The following is a 26,399-nucleotide window of genomic DNA, read 5'->3' as shown; positions in this document are numbered from 1 at the left end:
TAAGGTAGTCTTTCTAGCATTCCTTACAGCTGAACTGGGCAATTCAGCACTATCTCCCTTTACCATAATCATCACATTCAAGAAAACCGGGAAGAAAACCCAACAGATTTGCATGTAAATATCTAGAAAGTAAGATAAATAAATTTAATTCCCAAATTATCACAATTTTACACCATCATTTTTCTATATAAGTATTACTTTAGAAAAAATTGATTTAGTTATCCAGCAAGTAAAATCAGTCTTCTGTCATAGCAGTAGACTGATTCACAGTTTAAGAGGGCACTGATAAACTGGAGAATTCAGAGGTGGGCAACAAGAATGTGAAGGGAAATAAGTACATGTCATGAAGGGATTAGCTGAAGAAGGCAGCCAATTTTAGCTTGGGGAAGAGAAGACTCAGAGGGAACATAATAGCTGTCTTCAAGTTCTGTCACATGGAAGAAGGATTAGCCTTCTCCAGTTTGGCCCCCAAGGGACAGAATCAGAAGTAATGGGAAGAAGAGGCACAGGGTTGACATCAGGAAAAAAATTTTCCTGACCATTAGAGCTGTCCAGAAGTGTAATGGGCAGCCCTGACAGGTGATAGATACTCCCTATTTGGGGGGCTCTGAGCAGAGGAGGACAACTGGATAACTACTTATCAAACATGTTATAGCACAGATTCTTTTCATGGATTCCTTTCATTTACAGTTTGGACTAATTGGACAGTGAAGCCCCCTACAACCCTTACATTCTATGATTCTGTGACCTTAGAAGAACAAAATAAAGCAGGGAATCTTAGAGCTGAAAACATCTTGGAGATCATTTTTTAGCACAATTTCCTATATTAGAGATAAAAATCATGAGGCCCACAGAGGTGAAATAAACTTATTTGCCTAAGGTTACACAAGTGGAAGAGCTGGAACTAGAACCTAAAGTCTTTTTCTCCCCCCTCTGAGAGCCCGAGTCCAACACAAAAGATAAGAAAAATAACTTTTGCTTGTAGAACAAAGCAAGAACAAATACCAAAGACATGAAAATGTTTTGTTAAAACTTCACATCCCAAGTCTGAGAAGCAGCATGGCATAGATGACAGACCTTTGGAGAAAAAAGGCCTGCATTCAAGTCCTTTATTATCTCATTATAGATCTTTAAGTCACACACTTTTTTAATCTTTCAAAAAGCTATTTCTATTTTTAAGCTTGTAGTACTCTATTTGCAGTACTTGGAATATGTGCTCCATAAATATACTACCTGCTATGAAAAGCAGCAATTTCTTGGTTTCCTTCCATTCTAATATCCCAGAATTTGTTCAACAGGACTTTTAAACTATGGACATAAAATATCCCTCAATATTTTTTATGAATTTCCTGGACTGACTTTTGCCTTTCTAAATCTGAATTCTAATTTTTTTGGGTTATTCTTATACATTTTATCTATGTTACCTGATACTGAACTACTTCACAGCAGGAACTATGTCCATATTCTTCTCTGTATGTGCTATACCTAGCATAGTGCTTTGTTCAGACACACTGTCTGTTGAATCTGATGACTACAGAAGTTTTATCTCAAGACCACAGAACAAGTGACTTTAGATACTAGTCCACCCTCCCCCCTTTTTTTGGATAGATGAGGATACTATGAACAAAAAAAGGTTAAGTGATTTACTGAAGGTTGTTATAGGTGGCAAATAGCAGAGCAGACCTAAGATTCAAACCCAGGTCCTCTGACATCAAATCCCACGTTCATTCTACTGTGGCACTGGTTCTCTTCCTCCCTATCTAATATTCTTAAATCTCTTTGGTTGGTTCTTCATCCATATTCAACACTCTATGTCTCAGTGTAGCATGAAGATCTAAGGGCAGAATTAGCCTCTAGGACCTGCCCTTCTATACTTAGCAACAACACTACCTTCCAATGGCTCATTCTTCCACAAGAAATTTCATGGGCCCCTAGTTCAAATTTTAGGGTTCAATTTGAAAAAGAGTTATAAACTGAACTGAGATTCAGTAACATTCAGGGAAATCTTTTAACCTCCCAGCTAGAACTGCAGGATCCAAGCACATAGTTCATGAAAAACAAAACCCCTCAGGGACATCCCTCTGTGCATATTAATCTCAAATAAGGACATGCCCAAAGACAGTGGGATTGAACTAATTTATAAAAAGAAAATCAGCATTATAAAATTCCACCAGCAGTGGTGGGTAACAAAATAATGTGTATTTTTTTTTCAGTTCTTCCTACACAGATGGAGTGAGGACAGATGGAAGGATAAAGAAGATGCCCCTTAGCCACTGTACTTTGCAACCATGATGGGGTTAGGGCAGGGAGCATACATTATCAGCTGGGCTGTTGCATTCTTAATATTGGTTATAACAGGGAAGGCCCAATTGTTTGCCACTCCATTAGTCTCTGCCCCGCTCCTCAGTTTCTCTGCTACTCCTCCCCTCTCAGTGTGCCTTATACTTATTACCTGACTCCAGGAAGGCATTGGACAGCTGCCACCCCAAGGAGTTATCTTAATTGCTCCATGGAAGCTTACTGTAGGGATTATAAATGCAAGTGCACTAATTAAAGGCTCCTTACAAGACCTGCTTCCCTTTTCCTTCTACATTATCTCTCTCGGCCTTCTCATTGGCTCTCAACTCAAACTCAAAATGTTCAAAACAGTACTCATCTTTTCCAAAAACTCTAGCCTCTTCAAACCTCTCTATTACAACTATCTTCATACCCAGGCTCAAAACCTAGGTGTCATCCTTCACTCCTCCATTATACTCACTTTACACGTCCAATCCATTTTCAAACCTTGTGGTTTCCACCTTCACAACGTCTTTTATATAAGTCCCCTTCTATTTACTCACAGTTCTATCCTAATCATCTCTATCAAAATAGCCCTCTGATTGGTCTTTCTGCCTATTTTTCCCTATTCTAATCCATCCTTCATTTGGTTAAAATAATTTTCCTAAAGCATAGATCTGACTCTTTTACCCCCACTTAATAAACCAAATGATTCCTTATCACCTTCAATATCTAATACAAAATCTTCAACTTAAGATTTAAAGCTCTTCACAACCTGGCGCCTTCCCTACCTGTCCAGTCTTCTTTATTCAACCCCAGACACAATGTGATCCAGTCACACGGGCATACTTGCTGTTCCAAACACGTGAAACTCCATCTCCTGATTTGGTTCATTTCCCTTGGCTGTCCTTCATGTCTGCAATGCTAACTTTCTCCTCACCTGTGCCTCTTGGTTTCCCTGGCCTGCTTCAAGATTATTCTAAAATTCTATCATCCATCTCTCTCTCTCTCTCTCTCTCTCTCTCTGGTCTTTCCCACTAGGATGTGAGCTCCTTGAAGGCAGAGACTGTTTTTTTAAATCTTTTTCTCAGGTTTCCAGAGCTTAACACAATGCCTGACACAAAGTTAAGTCTGCTCTTGTACAAAACCATAGTGACCCTAAAGTACTCAGTATATGTGTGCTTATCACATCTTAGGAAAAACAAATGTAGCTATAATTGATCTAGGGAAGGCCAACTAAAATGACCAAGGCCATGAAAGTGACAGAATAGTAGTCAGTCAACAAGCATTTATCGAGTGTCTAGGACTCCTTGTTAACAACATGGGCTTCAGGCAGACTACTGGAAACAAAACAGATCAATAATTTGCCTGAAGTTCATGTTGTTAAACTGTAGACTTCAAAGGAACAATAATCAACCAACTAACTTGTAAGGAAGACAACAAGGAGTCCCAGACACTTTTTCTGGGTCCTTATTTTAAAAGTCATACATAACTTTCAGTTCTACATCTTCTAAGATACATTTCATACTAATTGTCCCTAATATTTAAATTGCCCAAGAAGTCTTAACTTCTGGGAGCAAACATCACAGAGTAAGCAGTAAATCACTGTAACTCTCACATGTTCACCTCCAAACGACCATAAAATAGTGCCCCAAAACAAATCCTGGAACAGCAAAACCAGCAAAAAGATGAGGTGAAACAAGCTTTTAGCTCAAGAAACTTGGAATATCAGCAGGAAAGGATTGTCTCAGTCGAGTAAAAGGGGAGTGCAGTTCAGCACAAGAAGCAACCCAACAAGACAGCAGGAAGCCCCACCTAAGCAAACCAGTGAGAAATCTTGAGCCCCAATGTGGTGGAGCAGGCAAACACCAAAACCAGGACCCCTCTCCCCCCACTTGCTGTAGCATAGCCAGAGGAACTAGCAGACTCCAGCTCCAAGAACCATCATATGCATCAGTGTAGCCCTAGGCAAACAGGCATCCTCCAGAGGCCAGACCTCCATGTGCTTCAGTGCAGCCTCAGGGCACCAGGTAAGCTGCCAGACACCTATAGCCTTTAGCAGTGCCAATAACTCCCATCCCAGCCCCTCAGCACAGCACCAGACATGAGGATCCCCCATGGGCATCAGGGCAACATCAGTGCAGTACTAGGTAAACACCCAGGCCCTGTGGCTACTGGAACAAGAAGCCTGAGACAGTGCCTCTTCCACCCTGGGAGCAGAGCTCAAATTTAAAAGAAAGGAAAAAGGCAAAAAAAACACAAAAAACAACCAAAACCCCAACCAAAAAAGAATCTAACCAAAGAAAGTTTTTATGGTGACAGGGAAGACCAAGACACAAACTCAGAAGAAGACAACAATGTTAAAACACCTATTGGCAAAACTCCAAAGAAAAACAGGAAGTGGTCTCAAGCTCAGAAAGAACTCATGGAAGAGCTCAAAAAGGAGCTTAAAAAATCACAGAAGAGAGAAGAAAAATTTGGAGAAGAAATGAGAGCGATGCAGGAGAATTACAGAAAAAAAAAAGAGCCTACAGCTTGGAAAAGGAAAACAACTGCTAAAAAGGTAGAACGGGCCAAATGGAAAAGGGGATACAAAAATCCACTGAAAGAAACAACTCCCTAAAAGTACAACTGGCCAAATGGAAAAAGAAGTACAAAAGCTAACTGGGGAAAATAATTCCTTTAAAAATTAGAACTGGGCAAATGGAAGCTAACGACTCCATGAGACATCAAGAATTAAGCAAACAAATTCAAAAGAATGAAAAAACAAAAGAAAATGTAAAATACCACATTGGAAAGACTGACCTAGAAAACAAATCCAGGACAGACAATGTTAGAATCACTAGACCACCTGAAAGCCATAATCAAAAGGAGTACTTAGCATCTTTCAAGAAATTATCAAGGAAGACTGCCCTGAAATCCTGGAACCAGAAGAAAAAATAGGTACTGAAAAAAATCACCCATCCCTCAGGAAAGAGGTCCCAAAATAAAAACTCCAAGGAACATTATAGCTAAATTACATATCAAGTCAAAGAAAAAAATATTGCCAAATGGCCAGAAACAATTCAAATACCGGGAAGCCACAACTAGGATAACACAAGACTTAGCAGCTGCAACACTAAAGGATCAGAGGTCATGGAACACGACATTCCAGAAGGCAAAGGAGGTAGGACTACAACCAAGAATCACCTACCTGGAAAAATTAAGCAAAATACTTCAAGGGAAAAAAATGATCATTCAATGAAACAGAAGGATTTTAGGCTTTTATAAGGAGAAGAGCAGAACTGAACAAAAAATTTGATCACTAACAGCAAGACGCAAGAGAAGCCTGAAAAAGGGAAAAAGAAAACATAAAAGACTCAATGGAGCTGAACTGTTTCTATCCATACATGGGAAGATGATACTTGTATTCTTAAAAATTGTACCACTAATAGTACAACTACAAGGAACATACATAGAGGGTACGGGTATATAAGGTGAACTTGAGGCAATGAGATTAAAAAATAATTAAGGGATGAGGAAGAGGAATACACCCAGTGTACTTCTGGGTGCAGAAGGAAGGGAGAGATAGAATGGGGTAAATCATTTCACATGAAGAGGAGTAAAAGACCTATTACAGTAGAAGGGAAGATGGGAGGGTGGGAGATGGGTTATCACTTGAACCTTACTCTCATCATTATTGGCTCAAAGAGGGAATAATATACACAATCAGCTGAATATAGAAATCTATCTTACTGGACACAAAAGTAGGAAGAGAGGAGATTAAGTAAAGATGAAGGGGTGGGGGGACTGAGAGAAGAGAGGGCAGACCAGGGGAGGTGGCAGACAGAAGCAAAAGGGTGAAAGGAAAGAGAGGACAAATAGGAGGAAAAATAGGATGGAGGGAAATATATAGCTAGTAATCATAACTGAAAGTGAATGGGATGAAATCTCCTATAAAACAGAAGCAGATAGCAGAGTGGATTAAAAACCAGAATCCTACAATGTGTTGTTTACAAGAAACACACTTAAAACAGAGAGACACACACGAGTAAAGGTAAGGTGCTGGAGCAGAATCTATTATGCTTCAGATGAAGTAAAAAAAAAAATCAGGGGTAGCAATCTTGATCTCAGATAAAGCAAAAATAGATCTAATTAAAAGAGATAAGGAAGGAAACTACATCTTGTTAAAAGGTACAATGGACAATGAAGTAATATCAATACTAAACATATATACACCAAGTGGTATAGCACTTAAATTCTTTTCTTTTCTTTTTGTTTTGGTGAGGCAATTGGGGTTAAGTGACTTGCCCAGAGTCACATAGCTAGTGAGTGTTATGTGTCTGAGGTCAGATGTGAACTCAGGTCCTCCTGACTCCAGGGCCGGAGCTCTATCCACTGCACCACCGACCTGTCCCCTGCACCTAAATTCTTAAAGGAGAAGTTAAGTGAGTTACAGGTTCATGACCAAGCAAAAGAAACAGAACATGATGAAATGTAAAAGAGATAATTTTGATTACAATAAATTAAAAAGCTTTTGCACAAACAAAACCAATGCAACCAAGATTTGAAGAAAAGCAGAAAGCTGGGAAACAATCTTTATAGCAAGCATCTCTGATAAAAGCTTCATTTCTAAAATAAAGAGAAGTCAAATTTATAAGAATGCAAGTGATTCCTCAACTGATAAACAGTCAAAGGATATGAACAGATGAAGAAATCAAAGCTATCTATAGGCACATGAAGAAGTGTTCTAAATCATTTTTTTCTTAGAGAAATGCAAATAAAAACAACTCTGAGACCACTTCACACCTGATTGGCTAATATGACCAAAAAAAAAAAAAGGAAAATGATAAATGTTGGAGAAGATGTGGGAAAATTGGGACACTAATGCATTGTTGGTGGAGTGGTGAACTGATACAACCATTCTGGAGAGCAATTTGGAACTACGCCCAAAGGACAACCAAACTGTGCATAAGCAATATAATATAATATCCAGCAATACCACTGCTGGGTCTATATCCCAAAGAGATCATAAAAAAGGGGGAAGGTCCTGCAGGGACAAAAATATTTATTGCGGCCCTTTTCATGTTGGCAAAATATTGGAAATTGAGGGGATGCCCATCAACTGGGGAATGGCTGAACAAGCTGTGGTACGTGAATGTAATGGAATACTATTGCACAATAAGAAATGATGAGCAGGATGCTCTTAGAAAAATGTGGAAAGACTTACAATGAACGATACAAAGTGAAATTAGTAGAACCAAGAGAACATTGTACACAGTTCAGTAACAATGTGTATTAATTAATTATGAATGACTCAGCTCGTCTAAGCAACACAATGATCCAAGACAAGTACAAAAGACTCATGAAAGAAAATGCTATCCACATCTAGATAAAGAACTGATGGGACAATGAATGCAGATCGAAGAATACTTTTTTCACCTATTTTATTTTTTTCCTGCTTTCATAACTGTGACTAATATGGAAATATGTTTTACATGGTAGCATATGTATAACCTATATTAAATTGCCTACCATCTTCAAAAGAAGGGAGGAGAGGGAGGAAGGGAGAAAAATTTGGAACTCAAAAACTTGCAAAAATGAATGCTAAAAATTGTCTTGACATGTAACAAAATACTATTAAGAATTTTTTTAAAAAGTTCTCCTACGCCCAAAGGGCTATAAAAATGTGCATACCCTTTGACCCAGCAATAGCACTTCTAGGGCTATATCCCACATACAAATGGGAAAAGGACCCACATGTACAAAAACATTCATAGCAGCTCTTTTTGTGGTGGCAAAGAATTGGAAATTGAGAGGAAGCCCAACAATTGTGGAATGGCTGAGCAAATTCTGGTATATGAATGTCATGGAATACTACTGCGCTATAAGAAATGATGAACAAGTTGACTTCAGAAAAACCTGGAAAGACATGTATGATCTGATGCTGAGTGAAATGAGCAGAAACCAAGAGAATGTTGTACACAATAATAGCCGTGTTACGTGATGACTAATACTGATAAACTTAACCCTTCCCAGCAATACAAGGATCTAAGACATCTCCAAAGGTCTCATGATGGAAAATGCTATCACATCCAAAGAAAGAACTATGGAGTTTGAATGCAGATCAAAGCATACAATTTGCTATTTTTTTTCCCTTCTGTTGAGTTTTGTTTCCTCTTTCTGGTGGTTCCTCCAATTGGTTCTAATTCTTACTTACAACATCACTAATGTGAAAATATATTTAATAGGAATGTATATGTATAGCCTATATCAGATTGTGTGCCATCTTGGGGAGGGTGGTGGGGAGGAAGGGGGAGAGAAATTTTAAACTCAAAAGCATATGGAAGTGATTGTTGATAAATCAAAATAAATTTAAAAAATACAAAAAATAAAAATGCCAGTTCAAAAAAAATTTTAATTCTAAAAAGTTCTCATTAAAAAAAACACATATAAAGACTATGAGAGGCATCCCATGAGCATTGGGCAGCTACAAGAGAGCAGCAGTGATAGTGGTTTGGAGAGTAAGGCCAGCACCAGGCTGGTCCTGCCTTGGGGTCATCAAAGCCACCACAGGAAGCAGCCTTTTGGTTTCATTCAGACAAAGCTGAGGACTCAGTAAAGAAGATAGAAGCGTCATCTGACAAGATACTGTCCCTGGCCTTAGATGTGTGTCTACTACCTCCTTTCACTTTGGTCAGAAAATCAATAGTTTTTATAAAAATCTAACTCTATAAAATAGTTCAGTATCTATATATATTCTGTTCTTCTAAACTGAAGCGTTCATCTCTATTTCATACTTGTCAACTTTAAAACATATACTTTTTCTTAAAATAAAAAAAAGGCTGACTAGATTATGGCACATTGTTGCAACGAATTGTTACTACTAATGCAAAAGAGACATTCTTTCATATTTATGAAAGAAAACATGGAAAGAAACCTACAAAGTAATCCAAGTTAAGATTAGCAGAACCAGAACTGTGTAAATTAGCTACAACTATAAGAATATCAAAGGGAAAAAAGAAAGATAAAGCCAAAAGGTATCAGAAGAGATATGAAAAGGGACACCCAAATAAGAGTTTTTGTTTACAGGGATACCTCAAGGTTCTATCCAAGGCCCTCTTCTCTTTTCCTTCTATAGTCCCAAGGGTTTAGCTATTATATCTATGCAAATAAGTCTCAGATCTGAGCTTTATCTCTAATTGTCTATTAGATCTCAAACTCAAATGTATAAAACTGAATTTATCATCTTTCCCTTCAAACCTTTTCTATTTTTCCCAAAAGCACCACTATAGTTCTAGTCTCCCAGGTTCATTACCTTGGCATTATACTTACATTCTCACTCTTCCTCACCCCACAGAGCCAATCAGTTGACAAATCTTACCAATTTTACCTCTACAACATCTCTCGCATCCAGTTCCTTCTCTTTACTCACGTAGCTACCACCTTAATTCAGGCCCTTATTATCTCTCACATGATTTGCTGCTCCAAGCCTCCTGATTAGTCTCTCTGCCTCAAATTTCTTATAACCTTTTTTGTTGTTGTTCAGGCGTTTTTCAGTCATGTCTGACTTTTTGTGACACTATTTGAGGTTTTCTTTTTTTGTGTGTGACCCACTTGGTGTTAAGTGACTTTCCCAGGGTCACACAGCTAGTGAGTGTCGAGTGTCTGAGGCCAGATTTGAACTCCTGACTCCAGGGCCAGTGCTCTATCCACTGTGCCATCTAGCTGCCCCCATTTTGGTTTTCTTGGCAAATATACTGCAGTGGTCTGCCATTTCCTTCTGCAGCTTATTTTACAGATGGTGAAACTGAGGCAAACAAAGTTAAGTCACTTGCCCTGGTTAAGTATCTAAGGTCAGATTTAAACTCAGGAAGATGAGTCTTCCTGACTTCAGGCCTACTGCTCTATCCACTGTGTCACCTAGCTGCTCCTTACAACCTAAAATCATCCAATGAACTGCTATCAAGGTGTCACTTTCCTACCTGATTAACTCCAATGGCTCCCTATTTCCTTTAGGATAATGCAAGAATTCCCATGTTTAACTTTTAATTTCATAATGTTGCCCCAACCTGTCTTTCTATTCTCACTGAACATTAAGGGAAAGAAACAAGCCCTGATTAAGTAACTATGTGCCAGGCACTGCTAAGCACTTTACAAACATTATCTCATTTGAACCTTACAATAACCCTGGGAGGTAGGTGCTATTATTACCTCCATTATACAGCTGAAGAAAGCAAGGCAGACAGAGGTTAACCCAGGTCATGCAGTTATTAAATATCTAAATTAAACTGAAACTTAGGACTTCACGACTACAGGTCCAGTGTACTCTCTATTAAGCCACCTAGCTGTATCACTAGTGACAGAGTTTCAAGCATTTGGAGGTGATCCTCCCTTCAAATCATGTCAAATTGATAACTTCTCTTTGACATATAGGTGGCCTTATCTATATGCTTTGTTCCCATTACTGGCATTCCTAACCTAAATAAAAGAATTGAGAATGTGCTCGTTAACTTTGTAGCTGATAACAGACTCACGAACCGTTATAGATGGAAAGGGCCTTGCCGGTGGCTTGCACATAGGAAACACCTCTTTACCATTTTATAAATCATTGTCATGGGTCTTATTATCTTATTTGATCCTCAAAACAACTTTATGAGGTAGATGAGGAAATACTACCTATGATTTACGAATTAGGTAATTAAGTCTTAGAGAGGTGGTAATACAGCCAAACTTAGAACTAGGTTTCCTGACTCATGGGCCAAAGATCATAAAAATTCTGTGGCCATATATTATAAAAAGTCTTTAAGTTAAAAACCACCTTCCACCCCAGTGCAATGTGATCTAGCAAGTTTGCAGTAAGACAGTAAGCAACCCAAAACAGGGTTTTGTCTCATGCTAGCCTTATAGTCTTCAGGCAGCATGATGGCACAGTAGACAGAGAGCCAGGCCTGGAATCAAGATGACCTGAGTTCAAATCTGGCCTCAGACACTTACTAGCTATGTGACCCTAGGTAGGCATGTCACTTAATGCTGTTTGCCTCAGTTTCCTCATCTGCAAAATGAGCTGGTGATGGAAATGGCAAACCACTCCAGTATCTTTACTGAGAAAACCCCCAATGGGGTCACAAAGTCAGACATCAGACATGAATGAAATGACTGAACAACAAGTCTTATAGTCCAAGAGGTATTGCAATATATTAGAAAGGAGTTCAGAGAGATGTGGGACAGATAGGCAGGGATAACTTTACAATATTTTTTCTTTATTTTGTATAAAGTATTTGTAAATTCCTAAAACAGCAGTCCATCCATATTATCCAAAAAAAGTATAAAGATGCTTTCCAAAATTAAATGTGAGATTACTTCCTACTGCTTTGGATTATTTGTCCCATTGCTCCTTTCCATAAATACATGCATAACTGAGGGTTAAATGTTATACACATACCAGACACTACCCTATTGCCTGTATAAGTAGACCAGAAAAATGACTCAGGAAAGTGGAATCCAATTGAATCTACTGCTATTATTTTAAAAGTACAGATGATACTGACATATCTTGACAAGTTTTATGTAAAACATGAAAGAAGACTAAAAAATAACCTTCCTATTATAATTTATATATTTACCTTTGTGAATGAAATGAGCTAATGGAATAAACTAGATAAGCAAGAACAAAAAACAATCTACCACATTAGTCCAATGTTTAATCAACTCAATCCAAACTACTTGGAGAAGGATTTCCTATTACACAAGAACTTTTGAAAAACTGCAAAGCATTTTAGCAGAAATCAGATTTAGATTTTATATCAAATATCACAATAAGATCTTAATATATAAAGGGTTTACAACATTTTAAAAAATAGAAAACAAAAGAAGGTAGCATTAACAACTATGACTGGGGTGGGGGTGGGGGGGATTCATAACCAAATAAGGAATGTGTTCATAAAAGAAAACAGACAAATTTAGTTTAAAAAAATTTTTTTAAACTTTTACACAAATAAAGTTAATTCACATGGAATAAGAAGAGAAACTGTCTTTAGGAAAAAGTACAAACCTCATTATTTGGCATTTAAAGGCTTTCACTACCTGACTTTCAGCTAGCTTTTCAGGCTGGTCACACTTTACTTCCCATATACTCTACACCCCATCCAACTCACCTAACTGCCATTCCTGTCCATGACATCTGTTTCCATGCCTTCATTCAGGCTGCCCTCCATGCCTGGAATGTTCTTCTTCCTCACCTCTACCCCTGGGAACCTCCAGCTATTTTTAAGGCTCAAACACTACCTCCTTCAAGGGCCCCTTCTTTGTTCAATCAGTTAATAACACCCTTCAACCACCACCCCATTACTATGAATATATTTTATACATCTACTGCATTCAGTTATATGAACATATAGGATGTGAGCTATTTGAAAGGAAGAATTGTGTCTTGTATTTGTATTTCCAATGGCAAAAGAAAAACAAAAACCAAAACCTTGAAACTATGGTTCAGAATGAAGAAATAAAAGAAGTCAAAGACTTAAGATTATTCACAAGCCTCACGTCACGAAAATGTTCAAGAAGAGGTAGAGGCTGCTGGAAAAGTCAAGAAACTATAATCCCAACCAAAAAAATTAAATTGATTGCAATAATAATAGCTAATATTCATAAAGTATTTACTATGTGCCAGGTACTGTGCTAAACACTTTATAATTATTATGTCATTTGATCCTCAAAGTAACTGTAAGAGGTAGGTGCTATTACATCCTCATTTTACAGATGAGGAAACTGAGGCAAACAGAGGTTAAATGACTTGTCCCTGGTTACACAGCTAGTAAATGTCTGGGGCTAGATTCAAAGTCAGGTCTTCCTGACTCCAGAACCAGCACTTTATCTATGTACTATGCCACTGATCAGGCACTCCTATTTAAAATCAGCTGTGTGCTTAATTTTGAGGTCAAAACGAGCATGAAACTAGAAGAAAGGACTAAGATAGTAAACATAACTATACTAGCTCCCAATTTCTGCTGTTATCTGAAAAATGAGAATGAATAAAAGTTAATGTACTGATTCTCATAAAGCTCTTCAAAAATTGTGACAAAGAAATTTTTTTTTAAAAATCATTAGGTGGAAAAGCCAAAAAAGCCTAAAAATTGACTAAGAGGAAACACCTGATTTTCCTTACCAAAAAGTCATGAGAGTCAAGGATAAAACGGAATAGAATATAAAATAGGTCATGAAGGAAGATAGAAAATTATGAGCAACTCACAATATTAAAAAAGGAGAGGAGGGGGAAACCAGGTGTATGGACAATTTATCATGAAATTCAACTAAGGCAAATTATTCTAAGAACATTTACAAATGAAACTTAAAAAGAACAACAAAGAAAAGTTTAATAAACAGGTTGTTATAATCAATGATAGTAGAAGCTGGAAGGGGTAGAATTCTTTTCAGCAGAGAAATGGGGCAAATGTGAGGGCTCAGAGTTTGATGATACCTGAGGAAGAGTAAAAAATGAATGGGAAGAGCTCCACTGATGAAGGCAGGCAAGTAGGATACTCTGTCTGGTCTCACCTCATGGTTTTCCCCTCTGGATACCTGACGTAGCGACCCAGTGGTGAGGGCCCCAACAAGAAGGTCGTGGCCCTTGTCCGCAGGAGTAAGGACAGATTCAACTGTCTGGGCCAACTTACAGATTTATTTTCATACCATTAACCACAGGTATGGTCATTTACCTTATAAACTGGCAGATAAAAGCAAGATCCTCACAAAACAGGTAAGCACAATTTTGATATATATTTTGAAATGCTACTTTTAACTTCCTATTTAAAAAAAAGAATCTACACTGGTATTTCAGTATCTTCATATTCCAGGGTTTTTTTTTCTGTCCTACTATAAGAGCTGATTGAGCAATAAAACTGATCACAAAACCAAAAACGAAGATCAACCTCTTTACTTTAGCCATGTTTAGGTGAATGGTGAGATACACTCATCTAAAGACTGCTTCTGTTTTTCCTACAACTATTTTTTCCTTATTAAAAGTTTAGAAGACTAGGGAAATTAGACACAGCATAATTTAATGGTAGCTCTGTCTTACTGGAAAAAAAACGAAGCATTCAAAAAAATACATAATTGTAACTAAAATTTGCTGACAATAACACATTCTGATTATGCTGATCCATTTGCTTCCTGTTTCTTGTTCCTGTTTCTTTGACCATCCTGCTACAGGCATCAGGTTTCATCTGAGCAGTTTACTGGAATAACATTTCTTAAGTAGACAATATAAGGAGGGTAAAAAAATAAATTCACTTCCTATCTAACCATTCAAACTCAGGTCTAAGAATTTTTTTTCAAAGACCAATAGATACATAAGTACTAAAGAAATCAGCAATGCAAATTTTTCCTTAGTAAATAATGGCATTACAGATAGAAGAACAGCTTTAGGGTTAGGAAGACCTTGGTTCAAGTTCCAATTCTGGCTGTATTACCTACCATGGGCATCAGGCAACATGAAGACAATAAGCTGCATAACTAATTGCACTGGTAGAAGGAATAACCTCATCAAGAATTTCCTATACCAAAGAAGTCATTAATCTGGAGGGAAAAAAGGAAATTATAATACATATTTCAGTTAATAAACTAAGTATGAAATAATGGCAAACAACAGAGAGATATAAGGTAGATATAAGCAAGCTATTACATATTGCAAAGGACCTGCACTCAACTGATCAAAAAGGTATCTAGAAAATGTACTAAGAGTGAAAGGAGGAGGCAGTCATTGAAGGGCTAACAGATGGTTGCCGCCAGTGGGAGTCTGCTCTGGTAGGTTCTACCAAGCTGAAAAGGTATGACGTATGGTCCCTAGCCTCGTCCAGTTCAGGGAAGCTCACCACCAGGTTAAACACAGAGGTTTTTTCCCCCATGGAAGTTCTCAAAAACATCTCCCAAATTGCAGAGGGATTTCAATCTATCTTAGTAGAGAAGTACCCACTATACTGATGATACCACAGATCCTTTAAGCAAAAAAGTAAACACAAAAATCAGATTCAGGGGACAGCTAGGTGGTGCAGTGGATAGAGCTTTGGCCTTGGAGTCAGGAGGACCTGAGTTCAAATTTGGCCTCAGACACTTGACACTTACTTGCTGTGTGACCCTGGGCAAGTCACTTCACCCCTATTGCCTCACCCCCCCAAAAAAATCAGATTCATAAGCATTCCTCAGAAACAATTTAGGTTAAAGAGAAATTCAGGGGAAACTTCATAATAGCTATTTTCAAATAGGGTTTTCAATTAAAAACTTAGATAACGCAAAAAACAAAACAAAACCCAGTATTCATATGAAATGTTCACACTTTCAGCATTTACAAATCAACAATTTACCCCACGTAGCAAATTTTTAAATCTAGAAAATGCACTTGGGGCAGCTAGGTGGTGCAGTGTATAGAGCTTCAGCCTTGGAGTCAGGAGGACCTGAGTTCAAATCTGACTCAGAGACATGACACTTACTAGTTGTGTGATGCTGGGCAAGTCACTTGACCCCAACTGCCTCACCAAAAAGGCAAAAAAAAAATGCACCAAAAAGATTCTTTATGCTTTTTCCCATGTACAAAGATTTTTTTTAAATAAAAGAATCAACATTATCATCAACCTTGCTACGTATGATATTCTTTCACACCTATCCTTGAAAGCTTACAGTTGTCATCCTCTTGGTAGCTCTTAACTATGTTCCCAGAAAAGGAAAACAAACAGAGGTACTTAAAATTCACGATAAGACAAAAGGGGAAGTAAAGGGAACAAAGTGCCTACTAGTGTCAAGTGGGCATTGCACCAAGATGATGCAGTGGATAGGGTGCCAGGCTTGGAGTCAGGAAGAGTCATCTTCCCAAGTTCAAATCTGGCCTCAGACATTTACTAGTTGTGTGACCCAGGGAATATCACTTAACCCTGTTTGCCTCAGTTTTCTCACCTGTAAAATAAGCTGTAGAAGGAAATGGCAAACCACTCCAGTACCTTTGCCAAGAAAACCCCAAATGGGATCGTGAAGAGTTGGGCAGTATGAAAAACAAACGAATAACGACAAAGTGCCAAACAGGTGTTAAGTGCTTTAACACATTATTCCATCTGATCCTCACAACACCTCTGCAAGGTAGATGTTATTATTATCTCCGTTTTACAATTGAGGAAACAACTAGAAAGTATCTGAAGCTGGATTTGAACTCAAGTATTTCTGATCCTAGGTCTAGCACTCTATCCACTATACCATCCAAGGTTGTTCATTACCAAATTCAGAAAGGATCAAGTCAGAACACAGTGCCAAGTTATCCAAGTCTATTTTAGAAGAAGGAACCTTCAAGCCCACAGACGTTAAGTGACTTGCTTAAGGTCACACAGCATGATAGTGGCTGATTTAGGACTTGTCCCCAGAGCTCTCTTTCCACCACATCATCATTTTTTAACTCAATTGAAAAAAAATTTGTTAAGCAGTTACCACTTGAAAGATATTCTGCAAGATTCTCTGTTAGGCACTAGCCATACAAACATACAATAGTTGTTACCCTGGTGGAATTTAAGTTACTGGGCTGTTACAATATATCCACATATCAGTAAATACCAGATCATTTTTTGTGGGTGTGGTGAGGGTAGCGAGTGGGAGTGGGGGTAGGGATGGGGAGAAGTGGAGCACCAACAGCTAGGGAGGAGTCCTTTAAGAGAAGACACTTGAACTGAGTCTTGAAGGATCTTGAAATTTTAAATGACTGGGTTGGTAAAGGAGGGCACTCTAGAACAGGGGAGTGTCAGGGCTGGCAGTTACGTGGACTGGGGAATCAAGAAAGGAGAGACAACAAGACTAATTAGGAGGTTATTTCAATAGAGGTGATGAGGGTCTGGAGTAGGGTGAAGGATACTAAGTAGAAATAAGACAGAGAAGCAATCTGGTATAACAGAAAGAATGCATTTCTTAAAGTCATATGAGACTTTAAGTAGAAAGGTTAATTATAGCTTTCAAGATAAACTTGTAGTTATAAAAATGTTAGTTAAAATAAAATTTTGATTTATAGCTAAGTTAAGAATTTAACATAAACTAGACATGTTTTTTGATGCAAAACATTTGTTTTTTCATCTAAGCATTTATTTGAATGTTAGCACAAGCATCCCATTTTTGATGCTTAACAGTTGTGTAACCATGGGTAAATCACTTAATTTTTATGTGCTGCAATTTCTTCATCTATGAACAAATATAACACCACCTTTGGAATCTACTTCACAAGGAGATCATGAGGATCAAATAAGGTCATATATAAAATATGTCACAGAGGCAGCAATAGTGTAGTGACCAGCACTAATCTTAGAGTGAGGAAGACCTGGGATTGAATCCTGCCTCTGACCCTTAGTAGTGATATGACCACAGGCAAGTCACTTTGTAAAAGAACTTTTTGAACATAGCTATCTTACTTCCTCCAGCAGCATTCAGCAGCACACGGAAGAACAGAGAAAGTAGGTGGTAATATGTTCCCTGAGGTTGGGCTTTGGCAAGGTATGAGAAGCAGGAGGACAAGGAGGTAAAGGATAATGTAAAACTGAAATGCTTAACTATATGATTAAGATTTCAAGGAGAGAAAAGTTAAGCCAGAGCAGGCAAATTGGGCTGGGAAGACAGGGAGGGGGTAAAGTGCCTTAGGTTCCTAATGAAAACAGAGACTAGGTTTAGAAAGAGGCAACAGCAGGTAAAGAGGTCATTGTCTGAGAGAGGAATTTCAGTTTCAAATCTCAAGTTTCATATTACAGTGAGACCAAAGGTTAAGACTACACACACACACACACACACACACACACACTCTCTCTCTCTCTCTCTCTAGCCCTGTATGTGGCTAAGAGTATAGATCATAGAAGTTGAAGAGGTTGATGAAATTAGGAGGTCTACAAATGAGGGCAGGGGTTGCAGCACAGATGAAGATTCTGCAGCTCTGAGCTACCTAAGAAAGGAGGGGAAATAACCTGGGCACTTAGAGGTAACAGCCAGCAGGATCTGGAGAGGGCAAGATAGACAGCTGAAGTGAAGCTCAAAGAAGGAGAGGTTGCTAAAATGGCCAAAGAAGCAGAATCTAAAAAAGAATAGCAAAGAACAAGGAATATGCTTATTCTTTTTGCTGTCCTAGAATGTCAAGGGACAAAAGAAAATGTGTACTCCATAAGGCAGTTTTTTCTGGGAAGAGACAGATTTCTGCGAATGTAAGAAGACGGAAAGAACGTGAAAGGAAGAGTTCTAACAGAAAGGTCAAATCATTGTGCAGCACATCATTAGATAATGGAAACAGAATATTGAATTGCTGCTGATGTGTAGTATAGTATTTATAAGTGACCTCTATATCTTTGTTCCTGAGAATGATATCATCACTAAAAACGGTGAAAGATTTCTCATGTTTCTATACGATCTACTTGTGAGTTATAGTTTCCTCATAACTGGTTCTGGCTAACCCACAATCTTATTAACTAAGAACAAAGGTCAAACTTCAAGAAAGGATTAGAGTCAAAGAAAAGGCAACTTAGGGAAAAGTTTCACATTATAAGACTGGAGTAAAGCAGAACTCAGCAGAGTTCTCTCTCAGAAGTAACTATTCTACTGTATTGTATATAATTCTATTGTAAGCTTGCTCTGAAGTGTAGTAAGCTCAGTGCTTGTGCTAACATTCAAATAAATGCTCAGATGAAAAAACAAATGTTTTGCATCAAAAGACATGTCTAGTTTATGTTAAATTCTTAACTTAGCTATAAATCAAAATTTTATTTTAACTAACATTTTTATAACTACAAGTTTATCTTGAAAGCTATAATTAACCTTTCTACTTAAACCAAATACCCTAATTTTAAAATATAACACAGAATTCTACTGGTATTCAAATACATGTAACTCTTAAGTGCAAAAAAAAGTATTTAAATTGACAAGAGCTATAAATGATATTTTATAAGATCAGAAAGGTACAGTGAAAAAGTTGTTGGTTTATTACTCTGCTTGGGTTTTATTTTTCTCTCTTTTCCTTTAATTTTATCAGGAAAATTAATTTGATAAAGTAGTTGTTGGTAAATGGGCTTTGTCTTTCAAATCTATTTTATCTAGAAGTTGAAAATTAAAGTGAATTAACCTTTTTTTTAGAACATAGATTCATTTCAAAAAGAAAGCTGAGCCTTAACACAACAACTTCACATTTGAGAAACCATTAACAAGGGGAAAAAAGGGAGAACTTAATATATCAATAAACATTTAAGTAATTAAAGAAATAAACACTTTATACTAGTTATTTTTGACACAGCCCCTGAGCCCATACTGGTTGAAATCTTTTTTTTTTCTCTGAACATTAAAATGCTTGTTTCACATAATGCAGAAACTAGTTTAGGAAAACAACTCCAAACCAGTGGGCATGCCATCTTAAATTATTTGTACCTAAAAACCACCCTATCAAATATCATCTTTACAAAATTCTAAGTAAGCACCTACAGAATTATGTTGAGAAGATTGCTACAAAGTGTTTTAGGTTTTGTATTAAAGTTTATACACATATCATCTTAAAACTTCACATGCAATAAGAATTCAGAGACCAATGTAGACAAATAATTTAGGAAAATTTTTGTGAAAGCGATGGGTCTTGAATTTGGCCTAGAAAAATGGGCAAAGAATGATGTTGGGAAATGGTAAGATGGCAAGGTACAAGCAAAGGCTGGAACAATTTGTTAGGAGACAGGAGATTTCAGTGGTTTTGTCATTCTAATTCTTCACTCTCATTCCCCACATCTAATTTGTTGCCAAGTCTAGTAGATTCTATCTTCACAATATCTTTCAAGTAAATCCACTGTTTTCCTCTGACACTGTCATCTTTCTGGTTCAGGATCTCATCACCTCATAAATGGAGTATTGAAAAACCCTTCTGACTGGACTCCCTACCTATTCCCATTCATCTTCCATTCAGCTACCAGAGTTTAGTATGACCACAACAAACGTTAGGTACAAGGTTTGACCATATCACTTCTGATTCAATTTTTGTGGTTGTTCAGTCATTTCAGCTGTGTTTGACTCTTCATGACCCCATTTGGGGTTTTCTTGGCAAAGATACTATAGTGGTTTGCCATTTCCTTATCCAGCTCATTTTACAGACGAAGAACTGAGGCAAATGGAGTTAAGCATCCAGGGTCACCCAGCTAGTAAGTCTCTGAGGCCAGATCTAAACTAAGGAAGATCTGTCTTCCTGACTTCAGGCCCAGCACAATATCCATTGAGCCACCTAGATGCCCAATATGCTATTCAATAAACTCCAGTATCTATCACCAGCAGAATCAAATATAAAATTTTCTCTTTGGCTTTTAAAGCCTTTCACAATCTGGATCCTCTCTACCTTTCCAGTCTTCTTACATTTTATTTCCCTACACATACATGATTCAGTGATGCTAGTTTTTTTGTTGTCCAGACTCCACACATTTTCCACTGCTGTTTCCCATTCCTAGAAGGCTCTCTCTTCATCTCTCAGCTCCTGGTTTCCTTCAAGTCTCAGTTCAAATCCCACCTTCTACAAGGAGCCTTTTCTGGTCCCCCTTAATGTTAGTGTCTGTCTGAGATTATCTCCAAGTTATCCTGTATAGCTTGTTTGTATACAGTGTTTGCATGCTGTCTTTCCCACTGGATTGTGAGTTCCTTGTGGGCAGAGATTGTTGCTGCTTTTCTGTATATCCCCAAGGCTTGGCACAGAGTAGGTACTTAATAAATGCTTGTTGACTTGAGGATATATAGATTACTGAGAACCTTCTGTTTATTTATCTATTGTTGGAAAACTTCTCAATATTTGAACTTAAATTTTTGCAGAAACAATTGGGTTAGTTACTACTCCTGTTCATTTCCTTTTAGATTTAAATCACTTGTACATTTCTTTCAAGGAAAAAAAAATAAGTGGATTTATTCTTTCTACAAAGATTAAACTGGGAACCACTAAAGTTTTAGGGCAGTGAAATGGATGTTTTAGGAAGATTCTTGTAACAAATTAGTATTTGTTAGTATACAGTATAGAACTGAAGGTAAGGAAACAGAGTTAAGGCAAGGAAACCACTAGGACTATCTTCCTAGTATATACTTTACACCCACCAATCAATGAAGAAACATTTGCTATTGTTAGTAAGGAAGGAAAAAAACATTCAAAATATACCTCAAGGAAATCTGATTTAATTAGTGTGGTTACTTCCTCAACTGATTGTTAGAGTAACTGCTCTATGACTTAGTAGATGGTCTTCAAGAATTAATGAAAAATTCAGTTCACTGAGGCTACCTGGAAATGAGGCTTTCCAAACTCAGACATTTATTTTCAGACATATTACCAGATCTATACTTGAAACTTTTCAGAGCTTCACTGGTATAGCCTTTAAGAGATCATCTTCACCTTTTAAGGTATTAGTAGAAAAGTCTATTTAATTATAATATATGTTTTGGTATTTATCCTGAGACTAAATGCCAAATAAACTTTTAAAGGAAACTTTTAATGGGGTATTTCTGTAAGCATTAGCTCAACTTTTCATTAGTAGTTGAAAATTATCTTCACTAGGAAAATCAATGAGCTACTTAAAAAACTGTTTTGGGGGCAGGTAGGTTGTGCAGTGGATAGAGCACTGGCCCTGAAGTCAGGAGGACCTGAGTTCAAATGTGGCCTCAGACCAAACACTAGACATGTACTAGCTGTGTGACCCTGGGCAAGTCACTTAACCCCATCGCCTAGCTTAAAAAAAAAAAAGAAAAAAATCTGTTTTAATCTTTATAGAAAGAATAAATTCACTTAATTGTTTTTTCCTTGAAAGAAATGTACAAGTGATTTAAATCTAAACAGAAATGAACAGGAGTAGTAACTAACCCAATTGTTTCTGTAAAAATTTAAGTTCAAATATTGAGAAATTTTCAAACAATAAATTCTACTGTCTCATTTTCAGGTGTTTTTTTTTTCCCTTTGAGCACTGATAAGGGAATCCCTTTACATTACCATATAGTTTAACATATAACTAGCATATATTTTCAAAACCATGATTATTTCTAGGTTTTCTGTCTTGGGGTTAAAAATCTAACATGAATCCTTCAAGATTAAAAAAAAAAAGATCAGCAAGTACATATTCAATTCATAGCACAAGTTCCAACATGGTTTAGAACTGGGCGATAGATACACATAAAATCTCTGGTCTTTCCTAGTAGGAGGCTTCATTTTCAAAATGAGCAGGTTGTATTAAAGTTCCTTTCAACAATAATGGTTGTCTCCTTCATTGGCATATGGTACTACCTCATGACTCTTAAAAATGATGGATATGAAAAAAAGTTTAAAAAAATGATGGATAAGAAAGAACAAAATATATTTTGTCAATTCTATCTATTTGTTGAATGGATAAATTTCCATCCACAACTGTATTGTCTATATAAGAGCAGAATGAATAGATGACATGTTTATCAAATCTCCAGATTATAATAGTCTAAAGGATAGATTGTTAACGTATTGGATGCCAGAGTTGGGATCCAAAGAAACCAACAATTACGACACAACAGTCACGTCTAACATGAAATGTAATAGGGATAAACATGAAGTCTTATACTTGATTTCAAAACATTAATTTCACAATTATAAGATGGAGGAAGAAGAGGTGCAAGGGAAAGACTGCTGGATTTGTAGTCAGAAGATCTGGGTTCAAATCCCAACTCTGCTGCTTACAGTAGTCTCTGGGTCAAGTCATTGAACCTCTCTGGGCTTAAGTTTCCTCATCTGTAAAACTAGGTAACCTCTGAGACACCTTCCAGTCCAATCAAGTCAAGTCAAGAAGCATTTATTAAACCCAGATTATGTGCCAGGCACTGTTAAGTGCTGGGGATTCAAAGAAAGGCAGTTTTTAATCTGATTCCATGATGGCCGAAAACAATAACATTGATTCTTCCATGAGTCTGTGACAAAATTTAGCCTTAAGTTACAGGAACATTTGGAATTCAGATAAGATTACTAGGATGAGTCATAATTTAAAATATTTGCAAAGACAATTTTAGGAGATGTTTACAAAAAAACCATTTTGAGCTTTTAAATACATAATAAAACTTTTATCTTCCCCTGTCCTTGATTCTACTTCATCAAAACTGGTATAAATGAATACCAGTGAAAATGTTAATTAGGAATGATTATTATTCAAGCACTTAAGTCTAAAAGTAGAGATCCTCCTCCAGTACACTAAAATAAAGCTATATTTCAAATGTATTCCTGCCTCTCTCCCCAAACAGTATAAACTATTATAATAAGGTTTTGTTATAATATCAAGTTAGCCCATTATCAATAATATCATCAATGAAGTCTAAATAATTCTTTTTTTTTTAGGCAGTTGGGTTTAAGTGACTTGCCCAGGGTCACACAGCTAGTAAGTGTCAAGTATTTGGTCTGAGGCCGGATTTGAACTCAGGTCCTCCTGACTTCAGGACTGGTGCTCTATCCACTGCACCACCTAGCCGCCCCAGAAGTCTAAATAATTCTTAAGATATGTCATCAATTGGCCCAATGTTTCAATAATACCTGAAAAATAACAGCCAATATTTAAATATAACTTTTTAAAAAATAAACTAAGACAGGTAAAGTGCTAAACTGACTTTAGTAAAACCTCACTTAAATGAGCAGTTAACTGTTACCAGGAAAAACTTCTAGACCTGACTGGCTGCCAATATCCCAAATTTGTTGGCTATACTATAAAAATTAGAATAACTGATAAATATTCAAATTAAACACTTAACTTTTTCCTTCCTCTCCCAATAACTGCAGTAATTGGCACTGTCCTGGTAGTCTATTAAACTCTTTCCTATTAACTTGTTAACATTAGCTATTTAAAAAACACAAAGATCAGCAACTACATATAACTATTAAATTTCAGAAGTGTTTATACAACCTGAGATGTAAAGGAAAGATTCTACTAAGATAGCTTGCTTGTGCATTGACTGATACTTTCAAAATTGTAGAGACCTTTCCAGTAGATTTCAGCATCAACAGCAGAGAAAAAAATTAATGTAATTCATTATAGCAGCAACCTCAACTCAGAAGGTCTGATAGTAGGAATTATTAATTTTACTTAGAACATACAACAAAAATCCAACTTAAAAAATATTTCAGCATGGAAGAAAAGAAAATGAAAATTCATTAGAAAGGTGTTAGGATGAAAGAAAAATTAAAATAACTTACTAAAATCAAAGACAATTTAGGACTTTTGTTAATGGTCTATAAACAAAATGGTTGAATTTACATTGTTCCAAATCAATCTAGCTGTCATAACATTTAACAATATAGGTGCAGAGACTTACAGAGCACTGCTACAGCACCAGACTCAAACATGAGACATTCTTCCTTTTGCCTAGTTTCCACTATGAGACTGAATGGTGTAGGATCCAGTTTCTGATAGATTCGAAATCCTTTGCTGAACGCCATTCTTTCTTCAGAGGCAGCCCTGGGAAAGCCAAGAGCAGCAAATGAAGCTGATGCTCCCCTCTGCAGTACTGACCGCAAAGCACCAAGAAATTCCTGCCAGGTTTTGCGTGGGTCTGTCTTTCTGTCTGTCTGGGATGATAGGGAAGGGAAAGGGAGAGAGAAGAGAGACGCTGAAACGAAAAAATAAGCCACCACTTCATTTTCACAAAAAAAAAAAAGGCGGGGGGGGGGAAGGATAGGTTCTCAGTTCCCATGACAAGGCAGAGCTTAATTCCATCACTTAGAAACCCTAGTGCTGTTTTGACACATAATTTAGGGTGCTTGCAGAAAGGGAAAATTATGAAGCTTGTTTATTAGGAAATGATTTATCAGCTTCTTGCTTAACACATTGTAAATGTGTGTGCCTATATATTTTAAAGGAAACTTCAATCGGCCCCAGTGGGAGGAAGAGAAAGAGAGTAGACGCGGAAGGTTAAAACGGAAAATAGCGAATCTCCAGCGGAGGGAGGGACGGAGATGATTATCCAACAAAACCTCGGGGGAGGTGAAGCACAGTCTGGGGAGCAGAGGTCACTGGCTCCCTTTCAAGGACCCTGGACCCCAGACATTCCAGGGGAAGCAGCTGCCAGGGTCCGACGGGGGGAAAAGGGCTGCCCGCGCCCCCCCCCCGGCCCCTACACGCACACAGACACACAGTCACACACACACGCACACGCACACACACCGGGTAAAACAAGGAGGAGAAGCCGTGCGGACCCCCACCCCGGGGGGCTGTCACTGAGCAACGCTAGTTCTAGTGGCAGGCAGGGCAGCCGAGCCCCTCCATTTTGAGCGAGGGGAGAGGACCCCGGGGGCGAGCCCGCTCGCTGCCCGTCCGGCAGCGGCTGTCACGACCTCTCTCTCTCCCGGCGCCCGCTCGCAGCCGGCTCCCTTCGTCCCCGCTGCCGGCCGAGAAGCCGCCGCCGCCCCTCCCGGGAGCGCCCGGGCCCCTACCTGAGGCACCTCGGGCGCTGTCAGGCTTCTGCCCAGGCGGCTTGAGGCTCCGGCTGCGCCCCAGCCAGCCCGGCCCGCCGTGGGCTCGCCCTCGCTCCTTCCACCGGCTCCTGCAGCCGCACCGCCCGGGCTGCCCGTGTCCCTGGCACTGGCGCCGCCGCCGCCGGAAGCGTCACTTCCGCTCCGGAGGAGCCATCTCTTCCGCATTGCGCAGCCTGGAGTCGGAAGGACCCACCCCACGGCGGGGGGGCGGGGAGGGAGGAACAGAAGAGACGAGCTGGGGAGGCCCCGCCTCCCGCAGGCGTCAAGGTCTCCCCTTGGGCTCCTCCCCCCAGTATGTGGCTCACCAGAACCCGGGTCCTCCAACCTTCTCCGCGCCTCTCTCTTCCGCTGGAATATTGGAATTAGGAGGCGTGTATGGAGATCTTAAGCATTAAATGTTCCCTCTCCAAAGGGCATTATATGATTTTATTTTTTTCCACCTTCTAATATATTTTATTTTTTTCTAATTACACGTAAAAACCATTTTAACATTCTTTCCTCAAATTTTGAGTTCCAAATTCCTCCCTCATTGAGAAGGCAAGCAACTCGACACAAGTTATTATGCGCATCATATGATTTTAAAGGAACCTTGTCCAAGCCCATAAGTTGACAGATAACGGAACTGTGGTCCGTCTTGAGCTCTTCCCGCGGCTGCACGCCTGAC

The 26,399-nt window shown here is 38.3% G+C and overlaps 1 protein-coding gene across 17 annotated transcripts in view; it reads right to left on the bottom strand.

The window, feature by feature from the left end:
- The window catches only part of SYNJ1 (synaptojanin 1), a 119,149-nt gene extending 93,277 nt beyond the window's left edge, over nt 1–25,872 (bottom strand). For 10 of the 17 annotated variants that reach the window (XM_078146558.1, XM_078146557.1, XM_078146560.1 and 7 more), the window contains exons 1-2: nt 25,694–25,869; nt 24,577–24,829 (exon numbers count right to left, since the gene is read on the bottom strand). In XM_078146558.1, coding sequence (XP_078002684.1) covers nt 24,577–24,700 — 124 coding nt within the window. In that variant the 5' untranslated portion in view covers nt 24,701–24,829; nt 25,694–25,869. Of the gene's footprint in view, nt 1–14,730; nt 14,822–24,576; nt 24,830–25,693 lie in introns of those variants that run through there. The other 7 variants (XM_078146565.1, XM_078146566.1, XM_020996024.2 and 4 more) reach the window with 5 other exon arrangements.
- Nucleotides 25,873–26,399: the final 527 nt, after the last annotated feature.

Source organism: Phascolarctos cinereus, unplaced genomic scaffold, assembly GCF_003287225.1.
Source record: "Phascolarctos cinereus isolate Bilbo 61053 unplaced genomic scaffold, phaCin_HiC Scaffold_726;HRSCAF=1367, whole genome shotgun sequence".
Taxonomy (NCBI): domain Eukaryota; kingdom Metazoa; phylum Chordata; class Mammalia; order Diprotodontia; family Phascolarctidae; genus Phascolarctos; species Phascolarctos cinereus.
This window is presented reverse-complemented; position numbering and strand designations above follow the sequence as displayed.